This window comes from Neltuma alba, unplaced genomic scaffold (assembly GCF_004799145.2).
Source record: "Neltuma alba isolate B1F8T4 unplaced genomic scaffold, ASM479914v2 tig00003129_pilon, whole genome shotgun sequence".
In the NCBI taxonomy this organism is placed as follows: domain Eukaryota; kingdom Viridiplantae; phylum Streptophyta; class Magnoliopsida; order Fabales; family Fabaceae; genus Neltuma; species Neltuma alba.
The window spans coordinates 2,025-27,759 of NW_021633151.1; the positions used below are offsets into that span (position 1 = coordinate 2,025).

General features: G+C 32.8%; 3 protein-coding genes and 1 long non-coding RNA gene across 6 annotated transcripts; 3 read left to right on the forward strand and 1 right to left on the reverse strand.

Annotated features, from left to right (window-relative positions):
• Window positions 1-503: 503 nt before the first annotated feature.
• LOC114740382 (WUSCHEL-related homeobox 3-like) lies at window positions 504-1,946 on the forward strand. Its single transcript, XM_028928526.1, has 2 exons — window positions 504-1,037; window positions 1,716-1,946. Exons 1-2 carry the CDS (start codon window positions 633-635, stop codon window positions 1,944-1,946), a joined length of 636 nt encoding a protein of 211 aa, XP_028784359.1. The 5' UTR covers window positions 504-632.
• Window positions 1,947-4,550: 2,604 nt separating this feature from the next.
• LOC114740387 (uncharacterized) lies at window positions 4,551-25,692 on the forward strand. The gene is made up of 3 exons (XR_003739687.1): window positions 4,551-4,994; window positions 17,825-17,831; window positions 25,682-25,692. It is a non-coding gene; the product is annotated as an uncharacterized LOC114740387 (long non-coding RNA).
• LOC114740384 (putative respiratory burst oxidase homolog protein H) lies at window positions 5,032-15,288 on the reverse strand. Of its 3 annotated transcripts, XM_028928528.1 has the most exons (15): window positions 15,096-15,268; window positions 9,704-10,090; window positions 9,449-9,614; window positions 8,928-8,976; window positions 8,735-8,848; window positions 7,838-8,647; window positions 7,145-7,240; window positions 6,947-7,062; window positions 6,748-6,850; window positions 6,222-6,307; window positions 5,981-6,140; window positions 5,710-5,841; window positions 5,479-5,607; window positions 5,307-5,385; window positions 5,032-5,210 (listed from the first exon to the last, which is right to left on the reverse strand). In XM_028928528.1, exons 1-15 carry the CDS (start codon window positions 15,238-15,240, stop codon window positions 5,101-5,103), a joined length of 2,682 nt encoding a protein of 893 aa, XP_028784361.1. In that variant the 5' UTR covers window positions 15,241-15,268; the 3' UTR covers window positions 5,032-5,100. The 3 variants fall into 3 exon arrangements, with proteins under 3 accessions (XP_028784361.1, XP_028784362.1, XP_028784363.1); XM_028928529.1 differs by lacking the exon at window positions 15,096-15,268 and having other exon boundaries at window positions 9,704-10,100; XM_028928530.1 differs by lacking the exons at window positions 5,032-5,210; window positions 5,307-5,385 and having other exon boundaries at window positions 5,467-5,607; window positions 15,096-15,288.
• On the forward strand, window positions 24,454-25,616 carry LOC114740386 (uncharacterized). The gene has a single exon (XM_028928531.1). The coding sequence runs from the start codon at window positions 24,486-24,488 to the stop codon at window positions 25,317-25,319; it is 834 nt and encodes a 277-aa protein (XP_028784364.1). The 5' UTR covers window positions 24,454-24,485; the 3' UTR covers window positions 25,320-25,616.
• Window positions 25,693-25,735: the final 43 nt, after the last annotated feature.

The following is a 25,735-nucleotide window of genomic DNA, read 5'->3' on the forward strand; positions in this document are numbered from 1 at the left end:
AATAGAATTTCTACTTATTCCTTTTGAGAAAATTTCAAAGCTGTGACCCTAACTTGAGAAAATTTTCTCACTTAGTGACATGGGTTGAAAAGCCAGTTTTGCTGCAATCTTTACATATTTCAATATGTTGTCCTCGGCAGTGTGCACAATTTATTTGTATTGACTGATCATTTTGCTCTACTCCAATAGTTGAGTTTTTCGATTCTCTTTTTAATTTTACCCATTTTTATATTTAGGCTCTAAAATACTATCTGGACATTAATATCATCTCTTCAAAAGTTCATTCAACTAGGAAAAACTTATTATTTGATTTTTATTCTTTTTCGACTCAACAAATAATCTAATAAGCCTCTTTATTAATCAATTGCTATAGCTGAGTCTTTAAATAAAAGATTCATGGGTTTTTATCAGTCCAACCAATGGCAAAAATAATTGAGTATTCACATTAATTCAAGTTTTATTATATAAAATAATGACTTGTGCTACTTCTCACCTACGAATGTAAAAAAAGTTCAATACATATACCTACCTACTTTACTGTATCTTTACTATGTGTCCCTCTATATATACATCCATTCCAATTCCATACCCTTGTTCTCTCAAGAAATAAACCCACAATCTGAAGAGAAACAATGTCAAGAGCAGGCTCATCGAGATGGAGTCCAACCCCAGAACAACTGATGATTTTGGAGGAACTGTATAGGAGTGGGATTAGAACTCCTAGTGCTTCCCAAATCCAACACATAACAGCTCACCTTTGTTTCTATGGTAGGATTGAAGGAAAGAATGTGTTCTATTGGTTTCAGAATCACAAGGCTAGGGATAGACAGAAGCTCAGGAGGAAACTAAGCAAGCAGCTTCAACTACAACAACTTCAACATCAAGAACAACAACAACATCATCAGATGCTAGTCCATCAATGCCAAGTGTTTAATCAGGATAAGACTCATCACTGGTTTTTTGGTGGCTTTGATTCTTCTACTGGTTCTTCTGTGCAACCAGTTTCTCTTTGTAACCCAGCTATCTTACTTTCTCAGGTAATATACATTTCGGTATTAGTTATATTGTACTAAGTCTCTTCTGTACATTGCAATTTAAGGAGCACAGCACAAGAAACCTACAAAACCTCAGACACTTCAAAGTACAGCGAACCTCTCATGCATAATTGATATATAACAAACCACTTTAAATTACATTTTCTTGCTAAATCATGTTGCATGTATTTTCGCATCGTGGCGAAGGTATTTTTTTTTATTCATGTCTTATATCCGTTTTGTGCAATTTGAATATTTTTTTCATTCATAAAAGTGAATGCACGTATCATATTCTGGTTTAAGACAGATGTTGGAATGGAAGGCACAAGAAGCCCCTTGGGACTTTGACTTCTGGCTTAAATGTGGGCAAAGTAACATGACTAGATACTTAATCACCATACGAAAATGGTAATACAATAAAACATGTAGGGTACAAATATCATTTAAATTAATCTGTCATGTTGGACAGGACAGGTGCATATGTGGTACATTTTTTACTTTATTACAATATAAAGTACAATTCTGATTCTGAATTAGAAGGGCAAAGAAATGGTGGGGTTGAGGGTTGAAGTCTTTGTATTGCTGGAAAGTCGCATGGTTTCCAGGTTGAAGTATGGAGTTTCAAAGTTGTGCTTTTTTCTTTTGGACTTATTTCTTAATTTCTTAATTTGATATGTTCAGGGACAAACAGGAGAGACATCATCAGAGACATGGAAGACTGCGCAGAACCAACAAGGTGAGGTGGATAAAACAAAGACGTCATCACTTTACAACTATGGTATGAGTTGTTGGAATGTTGTGGATTTTAATGAAGCATCCTCATGTTGCACAAGCCGGCCTCTCAGGACTCTTGACCTCTTTCCAACTACATCCACCCAACTCAAAGAAGACCCCTTAAACCCCAAACTCTGATCACTGCGTTTCATGTTTCTTTGTTTATCGATTAAGACTTGAGGAAACGAATGATCTCTCTCTCTCTCTCTCTCTCTCTGTGGTGCTTCTTTTAGGAATTTATGATGATGACGATGTACTAATAGACCTTGTCTTGTACGTAGGGCCCTAGGCCCTGAGCCATGCTATATTTAAAAATATATGATAAAAGCGTTCACCCGTTTAGATTTTCTTGTGGAAATGGGAACAAGGACATTCTCCTCGGTTAGCGTTTGTCGGCACCTGATTTATAAAAGATTTATTATTATTGTGAAATATTAGTATGTTACTGTACGATGCAGCATAAACCCAAATTTCAAGTCATGCTTTCGCCAATATATACATTGTAATTTGTAACATCCAAAGAATATGAGCATAAACATATAAATAATAGGATCACAATCAAAAGAAAACCAAATCTTAAAGGACTTGTTTATTTAAAAAATAAAAAAGTCCTTAAAATTATAAAGTCTACCATACTTGTGAGGCTCCTAACGCCGGGCTCATTATAGTGCCACCCCCTTTAAGAGTTAATGTTTTCGGCGGCTTCATTACACAACACTTTACTCAGCCTAGTACTAGTCAGACCCTCTATAGATAACCCTTTTCACAAACATTAAGCTCTTAATGAAAAAATCAATGTGATGAACACAAATTTTAAAGAAAAGCTTAATCCCAAAAAACTAACTTTCTCGGAAAGAAAGCTCCTTAAACTTATAAATCCACCGTAGTTGTGAGACTGTTGGGACTCCACGCAGCACACGCCAAACCAACAAATGAAAAATAGCATCGCGAGGTAGCATAGCCATAGCGAGCCGTCGGAGAGATATTAACAATAGCGAACTGAAGGACTCGTTAAGAATGCGATTAACCTAAAGCTACTACTCCGTCTCTAATTATAAGAACCTTTTAGTCAAATTATGCTTTTTAAGAAAACAGTTAAAATTAGTTAAAAACAATTAATATGTAACAAATATAATTTTTTTCCAAATATACTTCTGATAAATATAAGAGAGTAATAATGAGATAAATAGAGAGAATATAATATATGAAATTTATTAAGAGTAAAATAAGTAACAATGCATTAAATGTTCAGATAAATTCAAAAGAAATCTTATAAAAAAGGACAAATCCATTCCAAAAAGAGGATATTATAATTAGGGACGGAGGGAGTATTTCTTAATAGGGTTTATTTTTAAGGAAGTAGCATATAAAAAAATTGGTTTGTGTTAGATTAAATGATTAAAATAATAGAAGAATAAATATTATTTAATAATGATAATAAATATATAATTGACATTAAAAATTATTTTCAATACCTTTTTCCTTCTCTATCTATCTCTCTCTCACCTACACACAAAGCACATGGCTGATGTTACATTCGGTAATGTTCCTGAACTTTTTTTTTTTGTCCTTTTACTTTTTGGAACCAATCTGTATTTGAACTAAAAACTAAAAAAGTAAGTATTTTTCCTCTCATTTTGACATGACCATATGCTAATTATATGCTTATTAAACAACCATTGTGCCAATATCTACTGCACCTAACATGAATAAAAATATTTCCGTGCTCCCTTGTAACTATGAGTCTATATTTTACTATATGTTGGGTATTCGGAAAGGTTTGAATATTTGTTGGGATATATGTGTGCGTGTGTGTGTGTGTAATAAGACTGTTCTTACATTTCATGGATGCGATTTATAGTACCTCTAATTTGCATAATAGAAATCACCCTGCATTCTATGTAGTTGAGAAGACTACAGGCATAATTATGAAAGATTATACTAGATATCCTATAAGCACATCTTAAATTCTATTTAAAAGGTTCAGCCTTTTTAGATAAAACATCACCAACATGCGAGAATGATATATTACTAGCAGTAACAGTCGCGTACCTAAGACATAGTCGAAAGAATCTACAAATAATTGAGTTGCCTGGCTGGCAATAAAGCCTCTTGCGCTTTTAAAAAAAAAAAATTCGCTGTCACAGCATGTTATTGTGCTCAGTTCCATTATTGATCAGATTAGTCCTTGGCTTATTGAATGATAAACTGTGAACCAGCCATTAATAATCATCTATCAGTATGGTCCTTTCCTGCTAGAGCCTTAATTTCATACAACGTATGGTGGGTTTTCATTTGTTTCTTTCTTCCTCTTTTTTTTTTTTTTTTAACCAGCAGTTTTCATTTGTTCATCAGTATCAAGTTGCTTTCACATGTGTACATGAAGATTAAATGCTTGGTGACTCAAAGTAATGGACTTTAAGGACATGGGTGATCAGCTTTTATGGTGATTGACATGGACTACTCTGGGCGAGTTACTGTGACCAAAACCATCTTAAAAGCAATCACTAACCTGTCATGCTCATCATTCATTACTCTGATCAATATTGTTAATGCAGCTTGTGGCCAATAAATAACGTTTCTGCAAAATATATCCCACTCATGGGTCCATCTTTACCCTCCCCCGCCCCCGGCCCTCAAAATGGCTTATTTCACAACCGACACAGAATTGCAGAGCCAGAGATGTACTAAGAGTTAAGAGGAAGGGAAAAGGTGGAATTCTCTATGCTACGTAATTGTGCATTCAAACAAAAAGTGACACAAAAATTGTGCATGAACTATATGTTCTGTCTTTGATTGCTTATATGGACTCAATTTAGAGAAGATAGACTCAAATTCTTACTTCTCCCTCTCTTTCCTTCTCCTATATGCCCTTATGGTTCCAGCATGCAATTTGGAATTGAAGGCTACGGCAGTTACAGTGACAAAACGATCTTGATAGTAACCTCAACCTGTCGTGTTCATCATTTAATTCCACTGATCAATATGGTTAATGAAGCGTGAGACCAATTATATATAGCGTTTCTGCAAAATATATGGCGTTCTCTTGTCAATCTTTATTTTTCCCCTCAAACAATTTAGATGGCTTATTTCACTACCGACACAGATTTGTAGAGATCTAGTTAGAGTGAACAAGACAAAAAAGAAGAGAGAGAGAGAGTGATTCACTTAAACAGTCCAACTTTGGTTCTATTATTCTATGTACCCACGAGTACTCCCCCCCCCCCCCCCAGTGAAGCAGAGCGACAAATTAAAACTGAACAATTCATGATTGACACTATGTATTGCGCCTCTAGAAGTTCTCCTTGTGAAAGGTAAAACGCGTGGATGAGACTAAACTGAACTCTTGGCAAAGGTTCTTCAATGTTTTGGTGAGAGTAGGACTGCCACAGTAGAACACACCTACATCAACCAACAGTCAAAAATGAGAAAACATATATTCTCAAATCTGAATGTCCTTTAGGATTCCCCGAACAATGAATCAGAATCTATGCATACCTATTCTAGAGTTCTCATGTGCGCTTGCTAGATCAGAGAATACTTTTTTCCAATTGGGTCTCGCAAAATGAGTTCTTATCTGGGCATATTGGAACATGAGGAAAATGTTAATAGTGCTGTATGGTTTACTGTGTAGATAAAGCTTCACCCTTAATTAGTACTAAATCATTACCCTGCTTTCTGAAACTACATCAAGACCATTTTTAGCATGCTGCAGCTTCTGCACCATGGCAATAAGTGCTGACCGAGCATCGCCTTCTTCATGAACACTAGTCAAGTAGTTGTGCATTTCAATTATATGCTGTAACATTCAAAGATGCCCGAAAAATTATTATAGTGAAATATCATGTCATGGAGGTAACTCGACTAAAAATATATGACGTTGGTTAGCTTTCAATCTCACATTGTGGTCATATTCTGCGATATCGTCCATGACTCCTTTGAACCATTCAAACGAAGCTTGTTCTCTTGTCACCCAGTAAAAGTATGCTCTTTCGGGATATTTTTGATCTTCTGGTGAACTGTTGTGACAGTCCTGCGGATGGAGAATGCATACTTTCAGTAAAAGGAAGGATAAAATTTATGTCATGCTAAATTGTAAAGGAAAAATAAATCCATACGGAAGGCCTTTATTTGATAACCTGATAGCAAAACGTAAAAACTAGACTACTCACAGGCTCAGGTTTTTCCGGTTTGATGTGGTTGAGGAGATCTTTGAGAATACTGATCATTGGCGTGGCACCAATTCCCAGACCAATAAGCAAGAGCACATCATACTTTTTGTAGTTTTGTGCCGGGGCTCCATAGGGTCCTTTAATGCGGATCTTCGGATACCTAGGGAATTAAAAGGAACAAAATCAATATCAGTGTATCATTTAACAGCTTAAGAACTAAGCTATAAGAGGTTCTATCTACCTTGCTGCTGATTGATCATAGCTAAGGTTCGTTCTAGTTTCCATCCTCATAAGGCTTCCCTTTCTTGCATTCTGGACCTCACAAACCTGCATTTTATGTGGTCTTAGCCCAACTAGTTCTTTGAAAAAATTGTTATTTAAAAAATAATAGAACATCTAGCTGTTAGTTCACGCTTAAGTTAAAAAAATTAGAGAAAATTTTCACCCGAAAAGAACAAATTGAGATTTCAGTCTTCCGAGGATACTTTTGTCAGAGCTTCAATCCTCCAAAGTTTGGAGACTAAATGTCAGTTCTCTAAAGAGTAGTTTATCTTTAATATCGTTTTCACATTAAGCTTGTTAACAAATAGTTGCGAAAGATGATTGATTTTGCCTAACGTGCGACTGATGTAGCAATAAGATATATAGCAGTTACTGGAGCATGCCATTACAATGCATCATATCATTTTGATACCTCTTCTGGGCATGTATCAAAATTATTTTTCTGACTGCTTGTAAACAGGTAATTGTATTATAGCAAGCATCACCTGCGCAAATCTGTTTCTAAGCTCTGTCGTCCAATCTCCCAAGGCTCGTATATGGACACTCAAGTAGTCATCTCCAGGTGCAGAGGTGATGGAGAAAGGATGCCTGAAAAATAGGGAAAATCGGAACATCTTAATTAAAATGATCTCACGGCAAAATCAGTTTTCAGATTAATACCAGCAAAATACTATCCTCAGTTACCATTCAAAACTCGATATGTCTGGACACTTTACAAAAAGGTACATGCCACTTTTGTACTTGAATGCTGGAGGTTTGGTTATGTGCAGTGCTAGCACATTTCCTGAATAGACTATTGCCTGACATATTCAAGTAGTAAGATCACTTCCCCATGGTTTTATTGGGAAAAAAAATTAGGGATAAGAAGTTGTTAGAACACACCTTTATTACCCTTACGCGGTGATCTTTACCCTTCAAAAATGGATGTATTCTCTCTAAAGCATAGAGTACTACTGGAACTACGAGGTACATCCAAGTCTGCATAGAGAAAGGTAGTGAAACTGATTAGTATATAAATGTTCTCAGATTGCTGCTTATTCAGAATGCCGTAATACAGACATGTTTCAGCAACAGATACAAACTGAAATCAATCTACAAGTGAACTCTGGTATTTGCATTTAGAACGAACTTTTGAAAAATTGAACTGAGTCTGGATAATACAGATTCATTTTGTGGAAATGAGTATCCAGTGACAAGAAACATTAACAAAATTATGAACATGAAGATGCACCAGGAAGTCAATATTTCATTCTCATCTCCAAAATAAAATTTACTAAGTACAGTCATTCAAATGTTTGCTAGTTGATGCCTCGTTAACAACGTAACACATGGATTCTTCTTACAACTTGGCAATATACAAAATCTTTCAAAAGGTTTCTCCACGTGTCATATCATTATTTAAAATCTGATAACTAACGCCTAAGGAATTGTACGTTGGTGTTCTAATAAAATCTAGCAATATTTCAGATTAAGAAACACCCAAAAGCAATGGCCAATATATACACAAGCACACACATGGGCTGAGATGTACGTTGCTTAAACTTAAAATGGTAGAATCGTTAGAGCAGAACTTACTGTCTTCTTGTGCCAATCCTTGGTGAGAAATAGAAAGGAGCCATGTATGACCAATAGCACGTATACCAGAATCAGCAAATGATGTGCATACCAGAATGCATTAAATCCAGCCAAATGATGAAATGGAGAGGGCAATTTTACAACACTTCTTCTGAAATTATGTGTTGCCAGTGTGAAGGTGAAGGCCATAATTATGACCATCAAAATTCCAGTTACTCCAGGAATACTTTCAACCAGGTCGAGGTAAGTAGGCTGCTTGAAGCTAAATCCCGGCCCAAGTATACTCATGAACTTTGAATGTGGGCACGATATAAGTTTTGGAAAATCACAAGTTATATGCATTATTACGTGAATAAGGGTCCCTACAACTACACCTAGTGCAATCATCTTGTGAAAGTTTATGTTGTCATCAAAAGGGATGACTCTACTAAGAAATGATTCTCTGAGCTTTGTGAGAGTCTTTCTGCACATGGTGAGGACAATAAGAGCCATGTTGAACTTGAGAGTCTCAGCACCACCCTTCGCAAAGCAGACACAATAACCCATAACTTCATATGCTCCTCTATTTTTGTATTGAAGGAACTTCCAGATGAAAAGCCCCACGTTTATAGCCAACCAAAGTGCGATGACCCATATTTTCTTCCAGTGCTCAAGTACAAACTCCCTGGTTTTATGAAAAAACTTGCTTACAGGAGTTCGGTACTGACTTGGTATCATAGCTCTTGTCAAAGTCTGGGTTCTCTTGCCCATGGCTTTGGGATTATCTTCAGAACTCACCATTTCCCTTAGCAGAGTTTCAAGCTGCCACATCTGTATCAACATAGAGTCAATAAGAAGGATCCCAGGTGAAGATGCCATTTGTTTTGACAGGAAACATGGAAGTCAAGTCTTTCTAACCTCTATATATCCATTATGATCTGGGTCAAGCTTTTCCATGATCAAAGATGCATATACTGAAGCTTGGTTTTTGAGATTCCCTAGCCTATTTGCTGAGGCGCTCAACATTATAACCTTTTACAAAATAGCAGCAAAATTTATGATTTATTTAATAATAGGTGGAAATCAGAATTTATGTGGTGTTTGTCCTCACCTGCTTCACCTCTTCTTCTGATAGCCTTCCATCCCCATTCTTGTCACACCTGAACAATAACAGCCAAGTTCATCACAAATATTTTACTACCAGGATTATGGTCTGACATAAAAATGTCTTACCACACAAATCAAACGCCTCATTAAGTGGTCATCAAATTATGCAATAAAAGCATAACAGGGAGAAGCTTCTACAGCTCAACATTACAGCATTTTCTCCTTCCACACATTTTAGGTACATAGATGTAACAATTGTTTCTGCAATAGGCCAATAGAATTTACTAAGCCAGCTGTTACAGGTGGCGGGATTTACAAAGACACCCATTGTGTAGTACATATTACATGAATACACAAGAAGTTGGATCCCACTTAAATTCTGCAGCATGTTTCTCTCTCAGTGTTTGTGTGTGTGGCAATACGCACTTTACATTTGTTTTCTTTGAAATTGGCACTATCAACTTGCAAGAAAAGTAGAGACTTCATTTTGGGGTGCATAAATAGATAGTGAAAGAGTGATCTTACATGTCAAAGAACACCTGAAGTCTGGATTCAAGGTCCTTATTGGTCATGTCCTCCCAGAACACCTTGAGTTCATCCACAGTGATCCCATTTTCAGTATGTATATTCCTTCGTCTTGCCAAGGCATCAAACAGTTCTCCTGCAAAATCCTTTGATTCTGCTCCCATCCCTGTGAAACAGAAATCTCATAGTCTAAACTTTTTTCTTTAATGAGAATTCACAGATCCCACTAAATATCAGAAGCATATAAACACATACCAATGCAAGCTCCAAATTTGTCTCTTGAGAGCTTCCCATCAACTGCATTTTGAGAAAATCGCCTCTCAATTGCATTCCATGCATCTTGTTCCTTCCCTGTGACTGTTCTATCAAGAAACCGTAAACCCTTAAGCCCTCTTGATGCTCCAGATTGTAACCTCCCCATCTTTGCACAATTTCCTTGACCCACATGTCTATTCCTTAGGCCTCCATTGTCATTGTCATCGATATTGCCAATCGTCTTTGCCTCTGGCGCAGCCTCATTGTCACGTTCTGACGCCATTGCTCTCTGAGCTTGCTCATTTTCAGGCAAATCAGCCATCGGATCAATCTGGATACTCTCGAGAGCCCATTGTGACGAATCTTCTTCACGCAGCCTTTCCATTTCTGACGACATTGATTAGAAGTTAAAACAACGTAAAGTTGAACGGGTAAATTCGAAAAGGTCGAATGTATGTTGGCTAATAACGTGCTTTTCTTCTCAATGCTTTTTCTGCCAACACCACATCCGAGAGTTTTCTCTGTATCATTCTTATATTTCCCGGGAACCAAACAAGTTGGAAACTTTATGGAGTGAAGACCAAATGGGAAGAAGGTTGTGTTGGGTGTAGGTTGTGGGATTTGCTTTTTCGTTTTGTCTTCGTCTTTTAAATGTTCATGAAACATGGGAAACCATTTGCAGGCTGTGAACAAGGAACAGCTAATAATTCCAAAAGAAGTCATTTGGACATTTACAAACATCAAAGCTTTTCTCCAAGCATAGAAAAAGAATAAGCAGACAACAGGAACGTGCAGAAATAGAATAGGCACATGAAGCACGTCGAAGGAATATTAATTTATTTTTGCAAGACAGATGTTAGACACATGAATCTACAACGGGAGACGTCAGATATGCTGTTCTTACACCTACGACCAACCTAATGCTAATTTTGGTAATTAAAAAATCATATTTTTTAAATAAAAGGTTGAAGGAATATTTGTTTCAATATTGTCTTGATTTGTTGCATTTTTGCGTTGCTTTAGGTATTATTTTCAATTATTTATTATTTGATTGTACTCATTTTTTATAAAACAAACAAACACCCATAATTGTTTAAGGCATTATTATATTTATTTACATAGATATTATTATTAAATAAATAATTTTCTAAAAAATTATATTGACTTTAAAAATTTGAAAATGTTAAAATTTAGGAAAATTTAATCATTTGATCCCCATAGTTTTGATTCGATTGTAGCCCGGCCTCTAAAATTTAACTTGATGCAATATTTAAAATTTTAGTCCCTAAATTGTAAGAAATATATAATTTTATTTGTTAAAATGCAGTGACCAATATTTTAAATAATTAAAATCATAAGGTTTGAGTTGTCCCAAGTGAAAATTCAAGAATTAAGTCACTCCAAATCAAAATTTTAAAAATATATCTTACTTGAATCGAAATATTGGGATCCAATGATTATTTTATCCTAAAACTTATTAACAAATGTAAATATGTGATTTTTTTTTTTAAAGATGTGACTCATACTAAGGAATGTAACGATTAGCTCATGATTAAAAAAAAATGAAATATAATAAAACTCGCTAGAAACCAGAAACAATTAAGTGACGTCAAATCATGTCCCTCTTTTTGGCCATTTCATCATTATTATGTCTCTAACAACCGTATATTTTGTACCATTTAAAAAAAAGGTTTTTGTCAAAACATTTAAATTTATTCACTTCAAGTGATCAAGAGTAAGATTAATCCTCAAATCAATTTTCTTTCCTTTTTAATAATTATACTCTTTTGATTTTAAGTATAAGACCCTTATATATAAGACTTATAAAAATCTTATAGTTAAAACCGAAAAAGTATGTGTATTCGGTTATTCATTTATTTCTTTTACAGGAACTCTTAGAAATTTCAACGCCAAACTATGGGGAGATGCAACAGGAAATATATAAAATCCAAGAATATTACTAAAACAACATTCAATTTTTCAATTTTTGTATTAACGGTAAAAATTAGACTGTTCTAATTAGTGGTTGCAAATAAAGGGGAAAAAAAATTACACGAGATTCTGTTAAGCAGCACGTTTGTTCATATGTTCAAAGTTTAAGGGTATTTTAATTTAAAAAATCTTAACAGGGTTTTCTAATAAAAAACTGATTTATGAAGGTAATGATTATTATCTATGAACTTTTGGAATATTCATCATGCAGCCCATTATGCTTCTGGTTGTTGCCACAGAAGATTTGATTATATTCATTTTGACTTGCGCAACTTTTTATTTGAAGCCAGCTGGTCTCAACACAGAAAAGGTAAAACAGATCGTTCGTGATCATGCATACTTCAAAAATGTAAATACTTTAATAAAAATAATAAAATATAGCTTGAAAGTTTTGTCAGAAGAGTTTAAACCATCGTGGAGGTACAAAAAATTTTATCTATGCACTCTAACTTTTATTAAATACCGTGCTTATAACTTTATATTATGTAGATGTAGATGAGGTGACTTTTTTATAAGGTACAAAACATTTATTATTCTAATCTTATTTATAATACATCTAGTATTATGATAATATTTTACTGGTACATCCAACATTTCTTAATGTTAATTTCTAATTACGTTCAGCACTGTAATCTTATATAAGATTAGAGTGCTGAAAATATTAGAAAAATAATATAAGAATATTAGATATCTGAAAAATAACATCAAGATATTGTTTTTTATATGAAGAAAATAATATCAAGATGTTGAATACTCCTCCGGTTCTTAATATAGGACCCAATTGTTGAGTTGGTTTTGGTCCTAAATATAAGACCTATTTCTCATATTTATCAATTTTCTCTAAATTACCCATATAGATACTCTCTCAACTATAATCAAGTAGAAGAGAGAGGAGGTATTAAGAAAGATGATTATGATATTTTAGGAATTGAAAAATATGTCATATTTATTATAATTAACTAATTTACCTAACTTCCTTAATCTAATTAAATTAGTTAAGTAGGTTTTATATTAAGAACCGGAAGAGTATTATTTTACCATTTTTTAAAATTATCGTTACAGACAATTTAAACATACACTCATGTCAACACTAAATACAAACCTAAAACATTAATAAAACCAAGTTACTGAGGTTGTTACTTGTTACTAAAACAACTAGCCATCAAATTAGATCATGTGAATGGATAACAAGTAACAAGAAGCATGTTTCATGTGGTGATAACTTTATCAAAAAGTAACTAAATAATAATAATTGAGTGACATTATTACCAACCAATGTAGGGTTCAGTGGCATGGGTTGATAAAACCAATTAGTCAGCAGACTAGAAACGTCAAAAAGCTATTTAAGTTGAATTCTTTTGAAAGCAACTTGATGATTAAAAATGCTCTCTCCAAAAATCAACAATCAATTAATACTCTAAAATCATGGAACCGACAATGATATGATCTATCCAAGGAAAAAAAAACAACAATTATCTTCGTGCATAGCTGTCTTCTTAAGACCAAAAAATAAAATAAGAAGACAAATGTGGTTTGATGTGTTTATTTTTTATTTGCTACTTGGCACGTCTGAGTTTTAAACTGTCACTCTCCCATTTAATTTATAATTCTGTCTATATCATTTATACACAAATATATATATAACAGACACGTGTAGATCTGTAAATAATTTATGCAACGGAAAACTAAATGGAATTAGTCTATTTTTTTGTATACTAATTAATCATCTCTGTAAGTTATCTGCAGATCAAATTAAAAATCTCATATTTAGGTCTTCCCTTTTTGTATATAAAACTCAACCACTGCACATTTCTCTAGTATTTGTGACAAATATAGATCCAAATAAATTCGAAGACAGTCTGTTTAGCAAAATTTTTTTTTTTAAAAGTCAAAATTCTTATGAATTTGGCGGTAAGACATGCACACCATGATTATACAAAACAATTAGTTTTTTATTACTTGGTTTACCCATCGGAGAATTAAGGAGAAACTCAGAGAAAAAGAATAATTAAAAAAAAGGTGATATTCAGTATGTCATTTCTTCATCATGTTTAGTGGGGTTAATCATCTATGCATCGCGAGTTTTTTTTCCCCTTAACTTTTGAATATTTAATATTATCTTCTCTCCTAGATATAAGAGCTAGTTTGTTATTAATTATATACTACCTCTGCTCTTTAATATAAGAGCTTGTTTGATTTTTATTTTGGTTTTAAATATAATACCTCAATCCATTTTGTCTCTCATATTTATCCATTTTTTTAAACATAGTCATTATAATAATGATAATTCTAGTCAATATACTTGATTAGCAAGGATATTTTAGGAAAGACAACACCTATTTATCATAAATAACTAACTTAACAAGTTTTTTTATTAGTCAACTAGCTCTTATATATATATATATATATATATTAAGGAGTGGAGGCAGCATTACATAACAAATATATCATAAAATATTAAATTAATGGATCAATTTACTTATATACTTTTCTCACAATCTAATTTCTTTTAATATAAAAGTTCTCTCATTCACACTTGTACTATACTGACCATAATGTCAGCTGTGCATATAACTATTTTTTTACCTTCGATCAATAAAAATAGGAACGGTTTACATAACTTATGGCGACAATTTTTCAAAGGCTGAACTTAACAGAAAAACAAATGGCAACATTTTCCTCATCATGATAGTACCCATTTCCCTAATTATCCTACATAATTGCAAATTGTTTGTTCAGATAAATATGAGTCGTTATTTGTAAGTACTACTATCTCTGGTCCTAATTATAAAAACCAGTTGACTAATTTGAAGAGATTAAAAAAGTAAGTTAAATTAGTTATTTGTCCTAAATATGTGTTGTCTTTTCTAAAATATCCTTGTTAATCAAGTGTATTGACTAGAACTATCATTGTTAGAAGAGCTACTTTGAAAAAAATGTATAAATAGCAGAGACAAAGTGAATTTGAGTCTTATATTTAGGATCAAAATAAAAATTAAACAGAATCTTATATTAAGAACGGGATAGTACTAGTATAGCTTAATTAACACAAATTATAAATTAACGAAGCAGTACACTCACATGTGATGGTGGGGGCCATCACTGGAAAACCATTAGCACGCGCGCGCAGAGACACAGTTATTCTTGACAGATCTGGTGTATATTATCTAGAACATGTCTCGATCTTTCATATAATTAACATCGTATGTAGCTAGCGAGAAGAAGGATGACTGAGAATCAGACATCATCGTACTAACGAATTAATTATATCTACGAGAAGAATGAAACTCATCAATAAAGCCATGAAAATGCTCCAAGCTAATCAAATGATGAAGAAGTTCATATATGTAATCATCACTGTGTGTGTGTGTGTGGGGAATAGAGACTAAACTTCACTAACCTGCTGGCTTCTCTGCGCCTTCTCTTCGTTCGGCGGCGACAACAGCGCTGGATTCGTCCAGAGATGGAAGCGTTGGTTGTTGTGGTGTCGTCGGAAAAGAAGCAGAGGTGCCGGAAAGTGGCGGTGCCGACGAAGGCGAGGCCATGGCTAGCGTTTATGGGGGCTGGGTTACCTCCGCCTGAACTGGTTGAGGAGGAGGGGGTGGTAGAAGACAATGTCACCCTTTCTTCTACTTATATAGCAGAAGGCATCAAGGCAGGATAGTGAATTATGTTAAAATATCTATCACAAAAGAATTACCACATTACAATATGTGCGCGTGTATATTTACATATATAGGCCCTTTGGGGCACGGATATGAAATTTTTTGCAAAAATAATATTCAATATATTAATATTTATATGATATGAATTCTTATTTTTAGCAACGCAAAGAATATCCTTCAGGTATAAAATCACTTTTTCTCATTCTATTTGTTTGGTTAGATATTTCATTTTACCTTTGGGAAAAGCCCTAACTACTTCTCTCTCTTTATACATATGTGACATTGACAGGTTCGCTTCTTTATAAGCACCATTGAACCTCATAATAATAATTACAACGTCTGGGTGTAAAATTTATAGGGCAATTAATTAATTAATTATAATTGGACTTTGATTCAAGTCTCTTTATATATATATATATATATATATATATGTAATGAACTTGGACTAACACTTGAATAATATCAGTTGGTACGAATACCGCTGGGTGGTTGCAATCGGTCAATATAAAAAATAATACTCCTCGTCCTTAATCTAGGACCCGATTATTAAGTTAGTTTTGGTCCTAAATATAAGACATATTTTTCATATTTATCAATTTTCTCTAAAATACTTTTATAGATACTCCCTCAACCATAATTAAGTAGAAGAGGAAGATGGGGTATTAAAAAAGATAATTATGGTATTTTAGGAAAAACGTGTCACATTTCTTATAATTAACTAACTTACCTAACTTTCTTAATCTAATCAAATTAGTTAAATGAGTCTTATATTAAAGATCGGAAGGAGTAATAATAACATGCCAGATCGTCTACAATTAGGTTCAGTTTTTGGACTTGATCCAGCGCACAAGTGAATATTTAATTAGCCACAGAACATGATCATCCGCCGATCATTTGACATTTTGATACTAGAAAAGCATGTGGAAAGTATTGATTCAGTTGAGTCATTTTTTTATAATAATATCATTTGCGTGTATATCCTGCACATATATGACTAAATTTTAAATAATATTATATTCCCCACTATCCTAGTTATAGGACAAAATTTTAAAATCCTACGTCATTATGAATATAGGGTAAAATGTGGCAGTTAATTTTTTTCCCGATTTAGCCCCTCCAAGGGTCCAAAAACCACAACCAAATCTGTTTAAAAGCACAAGGACCAATTCAGCTTAAACGAAGCATAAGGTGCCAAAAACCACAATTTGAAATTACTGAGTTCTTTCATGATGCACTGTTAGATGATGAGCACATACTTTATAATTAAATAGGGTGTAGATTTTTGTACTTATTTAATTTATTTTCTTTGTTTTATCAATCATAGATTTCCTTGTTTTATTTATTTTCTTTGTACTTATTGATTGGTTTCATTTATTTCTACTTGGAAGATTGTTTGCTCCGTTCTCATCTGCATCTTATCTAAGAAGCCTAACTTGGACTTTGTAGCCAACCTTAGTCCATTGCTCCTGTTATTTGACAGTCTGCTTCCATCCACTTGTCCATGTTTGCTGGTTCGAGATGAAGATAAATCTTCACCAGCTTCTTCTTCCGAGCTATCTTTTGCACGTTCCACAGCATCTATGGGGACGTGGTCCACGTCGCCTCTTTTGATTTACCCATACCCTCCTTGTTTGATTTCTGTGTTCTTTTTATTTTCTTGTTCTTCTTCTGTGTTCTCTGTTATGTTTTTAAGCCTTTCTCATTTATGCTCTGATGCATCAATTGGGTTGTGCGTGTAATCGTTTGACCCTTTTATAAAGTTTGATCTTTTATCCACAAAAAAAAAAAAATCATAAGATAAAAAGGAGTCTCCCCATAAAGTCTACTCATATTTTTCTTTTATCCACAAAAATAAGAAAAGAGAAAAAAAATAGAATTAGATATTTCAAAGGAAAAATGACATAAAAAGAAGTTAAAAATTGCAATATTCCAATTCAAATACTTAAGAGTTCAAAATTCCAGAGAAGGAAGTAGTGTTTGATTTAGTATTTTGTAAATATAGTCAAATGACTAAAATGTCCTTGTATAATATTTTTTTTAAAAAAATCTATCAAATTTGTTATTGCCAGTGTATTTTTTTATTATTAACTATTTAATAATTGTCATTGTTAATTCACAACTTATTAATAAACAACTTGTCATTATCAATACATTTCGTGTTTAACATTTGTCTTGATATGAGGGTATTGTTGTTATTTAACTCTATTTATAAAATATCTGATCAGGCATAGATTTGAAGTTTTAGATGTTTGAATTGAAATATTATAATTTTTAATTTTTTTAAATGTCATTTTCCCTATTTCAAAGCCAATCAAAGATTATACAGTAGTATTTTCATGCTCTAGCAGGACAGGGAGCTATCGGCAGCTTTGACAGGAGGCCCAACTATACGTATCTTTCATGCGAAGAAAAAATGTATCCTTTTATGTGGTTTCAAATAGTATGAACTTCATATAAAATAAAGGGTACAGGTTCCTTTTAAAAAGCATTTTTGAGAAAAACAATTTAATTACATCCTTCATTTTACAAACTATCTTATGGGAACACCAAAATCGACACCTTTTAAAAGATATCTGAAGAATAAAAAGAATGGAGGTATTTTATTTTGTTTCTTAAGTATAAAACACTTCTAACTATTTTATCAAAATCAATAATATACAACTGAAGTATTAAAATAATGTAAGAATAACATGATTTTTTAAAGTTTATCTCTACTTAAAAGGAAGATGTTTTCCATTAAAAAAGCCTTAGCAGGATGATTTTTGGGGGGAAAAAGTTAACTGATGTTCCACCTTGTTACGTAAACTAACCAGTGTTATAGGACCATTCTAGAAAATAACTGATGCATCTAGTCCATATTATACGATGACTTTTTAAAAGGAATGAGTGGTCCCTTTTTTTTTTTTACCACCATGAGTGGTCTTTATTATATCGACTAAATGAGAGATGAATAATATTTTTAAAAGATTTTCCATATTTAAAGTTTAGTAACGCGTTTTTTTTCCTTGTTAAAACATATAATTCGTAATTTTGAGCAAGATAAAATTATAATTTTTTATTCTTAAATAAATTTTATGACCTAATCGCCTTCTATTGACTGAGATGCTGGTAAAGTGGTTGCAGGGGTTTTTACAAAAATATTTTTGGTTGGAATGAAAAAGAAGGGAGAATCCAAAAAAAAAGTTAAAATTTTAAATTTTAAATTAGTCTGATTCACTACATTTTAATAGTAATTAACAACATTTAAAAAGTAAACAATAATACATTTTTATAATTATTTTTAATTTGAGATTTTGAAATTTTGGAGATATTTTTTGATAGGATTTTTTCAAAAGGAAAACCAGAATAAATATTTATTTAACTTTAAGTCCTTAATCATTACTTATGTTATTAAATTGGTAGACGTGGCATGAGTTGTAATCATACGTGTTGTTCTTAAAATTGGTGAATCTACAACACCGTAAGGTACTAGGGTTTTTAACAAGCTTACAAGCTTTGGCCAAAAAACCAAAAAAAGGTAACGAGCTTAGTTTATCAAAAAGATCAAATCAATTCATTCCTCCAGTCCTAATGTGAAGTTAATGACATCTATCTCCACCCCACCTTATTTAGTCGTTGGAGAAAAAAAACTTTTTTAGTCTTATTTATATTTATAAAGTAGAGAGATAAAAATTTTTTATCCTATTTCTAAGTTACATTATTAAATTTTTTATATAAATATACTATTTTACCTTTAATTTATTATTATATAGACTTATTATTTATTTTTAAAATATGTGTATGTTCTCTCAAACATTTCTAACTAATTCATGTGTACTAATAAAAATAATTAAAAGTATTAAATTTGTTATAAATATTAAGTGATTTTCAATATTATTTTTAATAATCACATTAAATTCTAACATCTCTCTTGCCACTCTTATTAAATATGGGCATATGTTAAAAAAAACATTTAATATTAATTGAAACTATCAAAACATCTTATAAATGAGAGGAAATTTTTTTTAAAAGACTTCTTGTAATATAAACCAGTGGGAATATTAAATAGGACGAAGTTTAAAATACTTAGATTTTATGGTAGAGCTAATTAGGTTTAAGGTTGTTTTAGTTTCAACAAAATATGTTAAAAATAACTTATATACAGACATAGAAAAGCATTATTTATTTTTTTTTACCAGCATATTTATTTATTTGCTTTTTTATTTTTTAGATCATCTTTTCTTTGCATCTTAAATATGAGATGATCATCGGCTGATCAATTGACATTTTGTCACTAGAAAAGCAGGTCGAAAGTATTGATTCGGTTAAGTTATTTTTTTTTTTCATAATAATATCATTTGTGTGTATATGTACGTGTATTATATTCCCCACTATCCTAGTTATGGGACAAAATTTTAAAATCCTACTTTATTTTGAATATAGGGTAAATGGGGCGAATTGAATCTCTAATCGGGTGAAGCGTAATCAAAATCATACCTAAACGGATTATTTGAGTTTTACAAGTAAGACTGAAATGGAGTTTTTTTTTTTTAATCACCTGATCATAAGCTAACAAAGTTTGATATTTAAAACTCTAGACCAAATAAGACTACTTATTCTCAACTCATCAACATGTTATGTTAGGATTTTTGTTTTTGAATACTAAATCTAAAAAAAATTCGAAAAGTCGTCACTAAACACACCTTACTAGATCATGGTCAAATTCTATTTTTGATACAGAATATTTTCTTAGAGAGACAAATGCAAAACATACTCAGAATCCCTGATGACAAGAAAAAAATATTATAGGTGAGACTTTTAAAAGAAAAAAATTTTTTAGAGAGAATTTATAAAAAAACACACTTAGTATTACACAAAGGTCTTCTTACAATTCGTTTTTATTTATCGTCACAAATAATTTTTGAAAAACAAAAAAAAAGGAGGTGGTTGGAGCCTTGGAGGTGTTGTGGCTGTGAAAATGATAGATGGGAATGAGTATTTAATTAGCTTTAAAGTTTTGTGTGCCAAAAAATTTAACTTTAAATCTTTAATCATTACTTATGTTGGTAATTGGAAGACATAGCATGAGACCATGAGTTGTAATCACACGTGTTGTTCTTAAAATTGGTGAATCGCAAAACCCCACAAATTTTTAATTTTTAAGAGAAAATAACAAAAAAAATCTTAAAAATAGAAAATTCCAAGAAAAATGTGGCTAACATTTTAAAAATACAAGCAACTAAAATTATGAAAATGTAAGGAAATGATCAATACTTCTTCAGTCCTATATTATAAGCAACAATTACCATCTCCCTCATGTATTTAAATATAAGCAATATTTACAAATTGTTTTAAATTTTTGTAACCAATTCTCTATTTTGTCCTCATTAATTACTAATTTTAATACTCAATATATTTATTATCTCATTTTTTTAAACTATCATCTCTCATCATACATTCTCTCTCTTCCATAATTTTCTTATTCTCTTTTTTATACTTCTCCCCCTATAAATAAAGGCATTTTAGTGAAAAAATTTCTAATTTTTACATATTTATTGTTTTTAACTAATATTTTAATCTACGTGATGACTCTAATATTATTTATAATATGGGACGGAGGGAGTGCATCTTTGTATCAGTTTGGAACAATAACTAAATTTAATTTAAAAATGACAAGATTACAACATTCTTCTTATTACAATATGTCTTCGCGTCAGTTTGGAATACAGAATAATATTTTTTTCTCAGACCAAAGCATCTGTCTATTTGACAAAATGAGTAAATTTGATATGAAAAGAGTGAGATTGAAACATAAATTAATAAGTTTGAAATACAGAATAACAGCATCCTTTTCTAAGCATCACAGAAGGATATATTAATCATTTTCTCATATTTTCATAATTTCAGTTTAGACTTTCCCTCTTCACTGCTATTTGAAAATTTTAGCTGCACATTTTGAAATTTTATGTTTCAATTTTTTTTTTTCATTTTGAACAAACTAACAAACTAAGCTTATAAAAAAGAACAAATCAATCCCTTTCCCAGCCCTAATGTGAACTTCTTCCCCTTACTTGCTATTCATTCTCTAGTTCTATTTTAACACATTTAGAGAATAATTTTTTTATCTTATTTAAAACCACGTCACTAAATTTTAATATGAATATATTATTTTATTTTTTGTTTATAATTGTATAGATTATTATTATTTTTGAAATGCATATATATTAAATAAGGTAAAATTAAAAAATGTTAGATTTTAATGTAGAGTTAATGAGGTTTAATTTTTTTTATTTTTAATATAATATATTAGAAATAACTTATAAATAAGAATAGAAAAAATTATTTATTTGTTTTGTTATTTTTTAGGTGACCATTTTCTTTCCATTATGAATATAAGATGTTTTTACACCTATTAATTTTATACATATAAATTATCTGCTTGCTCTGAAGTCTTGATTTTTTTTTCTTGTTATGTAGTATTTTTTGATTAGAGGTAATTATATTCGAAACACTATCAGATATTAAAAATGAACACATCTCCGAATAAAAATTGAAACTTTGATTTGATATTATGAGGAATTAGTTCTTTTTCCTAGGCCTAATTCTATTAGTTCTTAAATCTTGATTTCTTTTTGCAAAAGCCAATTTGCAGGTATTTATAATTTTTCTTAATTTTTAATTTGATACCTCTACTTTTCTCCCTCTTAAATCCTTTAACTTTTCTCCATCAAGGCGATTTGCTCCTACGAAATCCGTGGATTTTTGTGATTGAAAGTTTGAGGGAGGACGCATCTTTTTATTTGTTTTGAGGGAGTGAATTTCTACCATGCGATTTACCTCTCTGATAGTCACAAATGTTCTACGATTTACTCATTCCTCATCAAAAAGTGCATTTGATTCGAAAAGGTGAGCTAAGGTGGGTGCGATTTGGACTTCAATTCCAGAGTCTATGTATCTTTGTTCATCTCTTTTGTTTACTAATGATTTTCTGCAATATTAGTTTAATTTTATATTCTGGCCTTCAATGGAGTCTGAGAGCAGCAATGGAAGTGTGAAATGCCGTGCAGAAGGTTTCTTTATATTTATTGTCATTTTTTCTTTTGATAGTACTCCTCCGATTCTAAATATAAGACTTATTTTGCAGTGTAAGTTAGACTACAAAATAGATACTACCTCCGATCCTAATTATAAGGGCCAGTTGACTAATTTGAAGAGATTAAGAAAGTAAGTTGAGTTAGTTATTTGTCCTAAATAGGTGTTGTCTATCCTAAAATATCCTTACTAATTAAGTGTATTGACTAGGACTATCATTGTTAGAATGATTACTTTAGAAAAAAAAGTATAAACATGAGAGACAAAATGGATTGGGGTCTTATATTTAGAATCAAAATAAAAGTCAAACAGAATCTTTTATTAAGGAGCGGAAGTAGTATTATATTTAGAACTGAAAGAGTATATTGACAATTTGACACAATCTCGTATTTTGTGTTTTTGCGTCCATGAGTTTTTGATTATTACTCTAGTTAATCGTTAAAGATGTGATAAGTATAGAACACGGGAGAAGATTGTTGCAGGACCGGCTGTGCATTTGCGTCTCCACATCTTCTTTTCCCTTCCCTTTTCTATTTTAACGTCGTTTAACATTCCGTTGGCCCTCGAGAGGATTGCTTGAACTATATGGGCAACTCCCTGGATGGACAAAAGTTGAAGAATTAAAAAAAAAAAAGTAGGAAAAAAATTGGTAAAAAAATTCTGTTTAAAAATTTAATTGGTTAAAATGATATGAATTTGAGTGCGTGCAAGTATAATCTGTAAGTATAATATATCTTCAGTTATGTGTAAATGACTTTCGTATCGATGATTGCTGCACAACATTAATGATATGTTGCACACAGCGGAATATATGTTACACTTGCTCAAATTCAAGTCTTTTTAGCCAATTAAATTTTCAAATAAGAATTTTTTATCAATTTTTTTCTAAAAGTAGAGGTACCAATTAAAAATTTAAAAAAACTATATCTGCCTGTAAAATGGCCTTCCCTTTCTTCTTTTGATTAACTTCTTAAGTCTTGATGTTTTTTGTTTCCTGGTAAATAAGTCTTGATTTGACAGCCTTGTTACCAGTTTGTTATTTATGCACATTACAGGCCCATTGGGCTTCATGTTCTTTTGATTAGGGCTTAGTTTCACTTAGGTGCAGGAATTCTTGTTTTGCAACGAATCTTTTAATTTTTAATACAAAAAATTGAGAATTGAACAATAGCAAAGACGGAAGTTTGATTTCACGCTTCTCTTCTCGTTTCCCCTTTTGGAAAACCATACCCTAGCTACGCGGGCTTCTTTCTCAGTCTCACTGCGACTCGGCGTATCTGAAGCTCGGTGACCTCCCTTCCTCCCCCCTCAGGCGCCGCCGTTGACGGCGAACTCTCTCTCCTCAACTCCTCGGTCTCGCTCTGTTGCTCCGGTTTACTTTGCATGCTGCTTCCTCCTTCTCCCGCAGCCTCGCCCTCGTTCTGCATCTCCTCGGCATATTCGTAAGCTTTCCTCCTTCATGCTTTCCTCACTCTCGTAGACCCTCGTCCATCGTGCTACTGCTCTGTTCAGTCTTGCTGGTTGGTGCTCTTCTGATGGTCTGATTGACTATTGTCTACTGCTTGTGTGTGCACACACGCACACTTACACACTTTATTGTTAATTTCTCTCCAAACCTCACTCGACGTCTGCCTAGGGCTCTTCATCAACTCTCTTGATTATATTTTAAAGTAGTCTCTGCTGTGGGAGCGGAAAGGAAGTGGCATTTGTAGTCTTTAATAAGTGTTAGGGCTTACGCCCTTAGTCTTGTCTTGGTTTAACTATCTTCTAATCTATTGGTAACGGGGTGTGTGAGCTAAGTACTGTTTCTTTGTATTTGTCAAGATAACGTGATGGATAAGAGTTCCTTCTGATTCATTCTTATGGGTCCTAATATCTTTGCAGCATATTGTGTCTGCTTGTTAGTTATAAAATTAGATTGACCGTCTCCTCATCTTAACCTTTTTTTTTTTTTTTTTTTGGTTTGCTAGTTGTAAGAATAAAGATATGGAACTAAAGATGTTTAAATGTCCATTGTTCTAGGTATAGATGTGTGAAGGCCGAAGGGCGTACAAATGAAGACAATCTCTGGAAAGCCTATATCAGCAAAACCAATTTCTCTTTCGAAAGCTGCAAAAATCCTCTCAAAGTTTATCTCTGCTGAGAATGGTGCTTCACATGTTGTCAGTGCATATCTCCGTCGGGCCTCTAGTTCATTCAGTGAGCTGAACCAGCTCCACAAGGAGCTCAAATCACCACATTCTGATCGGAAGCACAAAAGGAGTAGATCAAAGACTCGTGATGACAAAGGGAAATTCGGAGTGGGGGAAGCTGATCACAGGCCATTAGCTGAGGCTGGAGATGAAAATGAAGAGAAACCAACTCATGGTGGTCTTGATTTTAGTCAAGAACCCGTTGAGAGAGAGAAGCATAAGAAGAAAAAGAAACTTGAAGATGAGCCCAGTAAGCATGTGGTTGATGAAGTTAAACTTGAAGAGGGGTCGAATAAGGGAAATTTAGGTGATAACAACGGGGGATTGGAGGAGGGAAAGAAACATAAAAAGGAGAAGAAGAAAAAGAAAGAGAAGGATGTTATGAATAATTTCTCTGACAGAGAGGGTGAGGTTATCAAACCAGAAGATGAGATTGCAAGTTGGGAAGATGACCGAAAAGAGATACTAAGCAATGGTGGTGTTCAGAACAGAGATGAAGACTCTGTTGATCAAAAGGACTTCCTAAATAAAAAGAAAAAGAGACATATGGCAGGCGGCGAGGATAAAATAAATACTGATGAGGTAAAGAAGGTGCAGAAAAAAAGGAAGAACGAAGATGTTGTAGGAAGAGATGATGATAAATCAGGGGAACCAACTAAGAAAAAGATTAAGAAAAAGCATGGGGGAGATGAGTAGCTGCAGGTGTGTTAGCATTTCACGTCGATGTTGTTTAAGAAGTAATTTGTTAGATTAATTTGATTGTGGCATTACTTCCAAAACCATTATTAACATCACATGAATTTTTGTTGGTCTTGTGGACTGGAGCCGCAGCATACCTGCTTAATTTATCAAACAAATTATGAACACGCCCACACATGCAGCGGACCGTGGAGGATCATTTACAAGTGAATTTAGGCTTACAATTATTATGACTTGGCATCTGTTAGAATATGCCATTTTCCGGTGTTCCTTGTAATTTGCTTATATTTCCCAGTACTGAAGTGTTACGAATCAATATCTTTCGGAATGGGAGCCGTAATTTTTGCTTTTTTAGGGAGAGGGTAATAGATTTTTTGATCTCAGGTTGGTGGCAGTCTGCCCTTGCTTGAACA

Bases quoted from the DNA above. Each gene is read 5' to 3' on its own strand.
- LOC114740382 (XM_028928526.1), top strand. From the start codon at position 633: ATGTCAAGAGCAGGCTCATCGAGATGGAGTCCAACCCCAGAACAACTG. The intron at 1,038-1,715 runs GTAATATACATT...TGATATGTTCAG, and splicing joins CAGCTATCTTACTTTCTCAG to GGACAAACAGGAGAGACATC.
- LOC114740384 (XM_028928528.1), bottom strand. From the start codon at position 15,240: ATGGCCTCGCCTTCGTCGGCACCGCCACTTTCCGGCACCTCTGCTTCT. The intron at 8,977-9,448 runs GTAAGATCACTC...GTTATTGTTCAG, and splicing joins CTTCAGGTGTTCTTTGACAT to GTGTGACAAGAATGGGGATG. The intron at 7,063-7,144 runs GTGTGTTCTAAC...TGAATATGTCAG, and splicing joins ACCGCGTAAGGGTAATAAAG to GCAATAGTCTATTCAGGAAA.
- LOC114740386 (XM_028928531.1), top strand. From the start codon at position 24,486: ATGAAGACAATCTCTGGAAAGCCTATATCAGCAAAACCAATTTCTCTT.